The 5,838-nt window shown below is 39.0% G+C and overlaps 1 protein-coding gene across 1 annotated transcript; it reads right to left on the bottom strand.

The window, feature by feature from the left end:
• Positions 1–2,761: 2,761 nt before the first annotated feature.
• Positions 2,762–4,831, bottom strand: LOC139405989 (uncharacterized protein CFAP97D2-like). The gene is made up of 4 exons (XM_071148445.1): positions 4,608–4,831; positions 4,306–4,386; positions 3,948–4,066; positions 2,762–2,942 (listed from the first exon to the last, which is right to left on the bottom strand). The coding sequence occupies exons 1-4, from the start codon at positions 4,701–4,703 to the stop codon at positions 2,762–2,764; spliced, it is 477 nt and encodes a 158-aa protein (XP_071004546.1). The 5' UTR covers positions 4,704–4,831.
• Positions 4,832–5,838: the final 1,007 nt, after the last annotated feature.

The raw sequence follows: 5,838 nt of genomic DNA, 5'->3' as shown, positions 1-5,838 counted from the left end.
GGGGTGGTATACAGAACGAGGTTGGGGTGGTATACAGAAGATAGCCCTATTTGGTAAAATACCAAGTCCACCAAGACAAGAACAGCTCAAATAAGCAAAGAGAAATGACAGTCCATCATTATTTTTAGACATGAAGGTCTGTCAATTCGGGAAAATGTGAAGTACTTTGAAAGTTTCGTCAGGTGCAGGTGCAAAAACCATCAAACACTATGTTGAAACTGGCTCTCATGAGGACCGCCACAGGAAATAATCAGCCAGACTTACCTCTGCTGCAGAGGATAAGTTCATTAGAGTTAACTGCTCCTCAGATTGCAGCCTAAATAAATGCTTCACAGACACATCTCAACATCAACTGTTCAGAGGAGACTGCATGAATCAGGCCTTCATGGTCGAACTGCTGCAAAGAAACCACTACTAAAGGACACCAATAAGAAGAAGAGACTCATTTGGGTGAAGAAACACTAGCAATGGACATTAGACCAGTGGAAATCTGTCCTTTGATCAAATTTACAGTTTTTGGTTCTAACTGCCGTGTCTTAGTGAGACACAGAGTAGGTGAACAGATAAACTCTGCGTGTGTGGGTCCCACCGTAAAGCATGGAGGAGAAGGTGTGATGATGTTTTGCTGGTGACTGTCAGTGATTTATTTAGAATTCAAGGCACACTTAACCAGCATGGCTGCCACAGCATTCTGCAGCGATACGCCATCCCATCTGGTTTGCACTTAGTCCCACTGTCATTTGTTTTTCAACAGGACAATGACCCAACACACCTCCAGGCTGTGTAAGGGCTATTTGACCAAGAAGGAGAGTGATGGAGTACTGCATCAAATGACCTGGCCTCCACAATCACCCGACCTCAACCCAATTGAGATAGTTTGGAATGAGTTGGCCTGCAAAGTTATGGAAAAGTAGCCAACAAGTGCTCAGCATTCCAGGTGAAGTTGGTTGAGAGAATGCCAAGTGTGCAAAGCTGTCAACAAGGCAAAGGGTGGCTACTTTGAAGAATCTAAAATATATTTTGATTTGTTAACTACATGATTCCATATGTGTTATTACATAGTTTATGTCTTCACTATTATTCTACAATGTAGAAAATAGTAAAAATAAAGAAAAACTCTTGAATTAGTAAGTGTGTCCAAACTTTTGAATGGTACTGTACAAATATGTTAAATTATTCACAGAACTTTGGTTAGAATGTGCCCAAAAAGCTGTCAGAATCATCAAGGGGCTGCATAACCTCATGACACAGAGAGGTGCTTACTGTGAGACAGCTTTAGGTACTTTGACACATTTCCAAAATGTTCCCCTTTGACAATGTCTTAACCAATTTCAGGTTGTTATACATTGGTGTTGATATTAAAACAGTAGTTAGCTAACTAACATATTAATACCGTTTACAATTAAAGTTGTTATACAGCTGTACATTGGTGTCGATGAAACATATGTTTTGTATTCTACCTGGTGATAATAGGCTGCATTTGACTTGACCATAGAAACCTAAACCAAAAGATGAACAAATACTGTGGTTTTAGTTGTGCACATGTGGTAGCCTAATTTCATCTCCATGTGAAGTTATGGAAGGCTGCTAATGTCTTTAAAAAAAGGTCAATTTTGTTCTAGCCCAGCTCGTTCACAGGCAACGAACCATCTTATGATATAATCACTGACGCTTTCCTCTGATTGAACCTTTGTTTTGACAACTATTTATTGTGTAGCTAACATGCATTGTGCATTGATTTCGCATAAAGGTGGCAAAGGCATCTGATCCCAAGACGAGAAGTTATAAATTCCTTTAATACTACAAGCCAGTAATATATTTTCAAAGAACATCTGGAGACATTGCAAATGTAAATAATCTACCAAATATACAAATTACTTTACCCCTTCTTAATGTCCTTGTGCTTACACCTATTCTCAGTCTTTGACTGGGGAGTCAGGTCTGTTAGATGTGCTTAGTGTGTCAGGTGTGTGAGGTGGTTCAGGTATTGGGGGACTTTCAGATGTAGGACCTTTGTTTGGTGTGTCAGATGACTTAGGTGTTTCCTACAGGCCCGCCTCCTCTTCCTGTTGATCAGGTTCTTCCTCACACTCCCCTTTTGCCATTGTGAGTGATGCTGCTGTGTGAGCTCTGTTCCGCATGAAGACTGTCCTTTTCTTCAGTCTCAGTGTTGCTGCTCTTCATTACTGGCCTGGCCTTGTCCCTACAGGATTGGCCTCAAATTATATGCATATTTTAAAAAGGTCCAATGCAGTCGTTTTTATCTGAATATCAAATAATTTCTGGGTAACAATATTATATTTTTCAATATTTCTTTCTCTCAAAAATAAACATAAATAGCTTCTTAGCAAAAAGCCATTTCTAAAGCAAGATTTTTGCTAGGACTGTCTGGGCGTAGTCTGAGTGCGGATGGGTAAAACTGAAAACTATCTGTTATTGGCAGAGAGGTTTGGAACTCTTTCTTATTGATCTATTTACAAATTAATCACCTGGTGGTGCCACCAGGCCTGCAAAAACTCCATCCCACCAAAACAGGCAAAAATTTCAGGCAGTCTTTTCAAACAGCTCTTACACTAAAAGGGCATTATCATAATTTCACAATTGAACAGTATTATTCCAATCTCATAGTGTGGAACTACATATAAAACATAGGAACATCACATTTTTGACTGCACTGGGGCTTTAATATACATTTCAATAATGTGTTATGTTTTGAGTAAGATCTGCCAATCGCCTGTATGTGATGCATAGAACTCACCTTTTAGTCACTAACTCTTCGTGGATATCGTGCAATGCTCTCCATGAGCTTGATTGTCTTGAGCCAGTCCTCATGCCAGTCCTTAATGCTGTAGTGAGGCTGGCACTGGGTCAGACGAAGAAGAATCAACTGGTTATCTTTGGTGATACGGAGCAACTCCTGCTGTTGCATCTCTCTGCAGAGACTACCATTCCAAGGGGAAAAAAAGGTTTTCTATTGTGTGTAGGCCATTGAGTTGAGGTACAGTAGGATGCTAAGTTTATGAACATGGACATTTTCAGACCTGGTGAAGCCTCCCTGAATTTAAGCATACTACTGCCTCTACCAAAAGGTCTAGACCATTGTGGCACATTTAATGTGCTTGCCCTGTGCAAGCTGAGTGGGTCCACACCTGCTTTAGCTGCAATGGTGTACTGTACTTAAGTATTTTTGTTGCGGTATCTGTACTTTACTATTTATATATGACAACTTTTACTTGACTACATTCCTAAAGAAAATAATGTACTTTTTACTCCATACATTTTCCCTGACACCCACATGTACTCGTTACATTTTGAATGCTTAGCAGGACAGAAAAATGCACAGAACATCCCTACTTCCTCTGATTCTCGGACACACTAAACACACATGCTTCGTTTATGAATGATGTTTGGTTATTGGAGGGTACCCCTAGCTTTCCATACATAAAAAAAGAAAATGGTGCCATCTGGGTTGCTTAAAGGACAATTCCACCCCAAAACAATATTTTGGTATTTGTTTCATTTCATTAGTCCATTGTTGACATATTACCTAAATATGTTACTTTCAAAATACAGATATCATCCCCGTATGATGCATTTTGACTAGCAAAACTTTTTTTGACTATGTCAGCAATAAACTAATGAAACAAATACCAAAATCATTTTTGGGTGTAGTTTTCCTTTAAGATAAGGAATTTCTAATTATTTATACTTTTACTTCCGATACTTAAGTATATTTAAAACCAAATATCTTTAGATTTTTACTCAAGTCGTATTTTACTGGGTGACTTTCACTTTTACAGTCATTTTCTATTACGGCATCTTTACTTTTCTCAAGTATGACAATTGGTTATCTTTTCTACCACTGTTTAGCTGTTACCAATTAATATTGGTGTCAGTAGTGGGATTTAAAGCCACACCCCTGAAGAGACTGGAGGTAAACACTATACCTTTTGTTTTCATAGTCGTTCCTGTTGTCGATGCGACCAGTAGTCCTCATGATGTGAGATATTTTCTCAAGCAGCATATTGTTTTCCCTCTGAATTTTGGACATGCTTTGCTCCTGAAACTTATTAAGGAAATATTAAGAAAGACAAAAACAAGTAAAGCCAACCAAAACAGCAACAACAAAATACAAGGTAACAACTGCTAAGGTTGCAATATGCAACTCAGAATGTTCAAGGAATGCCTGGGACAGACGCATTGGTAAGCTTTCTCAAAAGACACATTTGCCAGCTCAAAAGTTCAGAAAAAGGACTCTTTGCTGGATACATGGTGAAATGACACGACTTAGAGATCCTTTATCACCTTTTGTTTCTTCATTTTGAGGGCAAGGTGACCATAGGTTTTAGGTGCAGTTGTGTCGATGGTGGGTTTCGCTGATTTGACCTTGACAAAAAAACGACAGTAAAGGTCAACAACACTGGACATTTTTACTCAGCTTTTTTTGTTGGAAGCACAAAAAAGGACAATTGATGACTCAGGAATATGACAATACTTTGAAAAACAACAGCTAATAACAATGTTAAATTAATATTGTCAGTATGTTAAGGATATCTCCAACATTGTTGATAGCCTTTGATTTTAGCATCAAAGCAGCTTTCGCTTACCTTTCTCAGATGCATTTCATAGGAGGCCTTGTCCCACTTCTGCTGCAGGTATTTGTTTCCATTGAGAAGCAGTGGCTGGAACAACAGGTGTTGCATGGCTGCAGTACTTGCACTATTGGTCCCAGTCTACCTCCAGTCAACCTAAGAATTGTCCTACACTGTTACCCCTGCCCTGTGGCCTTCTCTATCTACTGCATATGGAGCTCGCTCTGAGAGATGCAGTCTGTTTTTAGTCTGTTTCCTACAACTTCTGTTAGCTAGTAGAACCACTGTCAACTTACTGTAACCTTCCTCCAGCACAGCACTGCCAGATGCCCCACACACAGCCTTCTCTGCTTTGCTAAAGTCTGGCCACTGCATACACAGTTCAGACAGACTGCAGTCTGTTTTCAGTCATACCCAGGTTGCCATGACAGCAACGGCATAGAGTGGAGATGAATGAATGTCTTCAAACACTCTAATTGCTTAACAAGTTCCACAAAGGGAGGGCGAGGCATTAGCGGATGAGATAAATGGTGTGTCGAGAACCTGTTGAAAGAGTGAGAGTCAAGAGTCTTCTTGAGCCTTGAGAAGTGATTCTCCACAAAAATGTTTTTTTTTTTTATCTTAATTTCAAATCTTCCATTAAATGGTTATGATATAATACAGAAAGTATAAAAATCCTACTCTGTCTGTGGGCAGAAATGCATCGTGGTCTATCTATATTTCTCCCTAATATAGAGACGGTCCTTTTTAGTGTTATGACCTTGGATTCAGACCCGAACAGCCAACATATCTATCGTTTGAAATACTTGAAGTGTGCTTGATTTTGCTTGTCAGGTACAATGGAACCAATGGAATAGTGCAAAAACTGCATTTATACTCAAGTATTTCAAATATTGGAGATATATATATTATATATATTATTCAACCAATTTCTGCTTGGCTTTTCTGTGTCGTGCAAGTATGCAGCAAGTGGACTGCCAGCAAGGCCAAGATATTACCAGTTTAATGTCATAACATCTTTCAACACCAAAATTTGAATTTTCAGAATGTTCACTTTGAAGTTATTGTTACGGACCCATTTTTAAACTCACTCTTATAAATCAAAACAAGACTGCATCGTTTTCATGTAGTTTTCTACTGAAGAGCAACAATTAATACCCTTAGTAACAGTTACCTGGAAACTAACATTGCACCAACACTCCCCATTAAACAAAGCCAATTTACAAAAGCCTCCCAGGGAGATATT

Source organism: Oncorhynchus clarkii, chromosome 3 (assembly GCF_045791955.1).
Source record: "Oncorhynchus clarkii lewisi isolate Uvic-CL-2024 chromosome 3, UVic_Ocla_1.0, whole genome shotgun sequence".
NCBI lineage: Eukaryota > Metazoa > Chordata > Actinopteri > Salmoniformes > Salmonidae > Oncorhynchus > Oncorhynchus clarkii.
This window is presented reverse-complemented; position numbering and strand designations above follow the sequence as displayed.

What these genes read in the sequence shown, in the direction of transcription:
- LOC139405989 (XM_071148445.1), bottom strand. Translation starts at nt 4,703, where the DNA reads ATGCAACACCTGTTGTTCCAGCCACTGCTTCTCAATGGAAACAAATAC. An exon ending in TCAAAATGAAGAAACAAAAG is followed by an intron (nt 4,067 to 4,305) that starts GTGATAAAGGAT and finishes TTCCTTAATAAG; the next exon opens with TTTCAGGAGCAAAGCATGTC. An exon ending in AACGACTATGAAAACAAAAG is followed by an intron (nt 2,943 to 3,947) that starts GTATAGTGTTTA and finishes TTGGAATGGTAG; the next exon opens with TCTCTGCAGAGAGATGCAAC.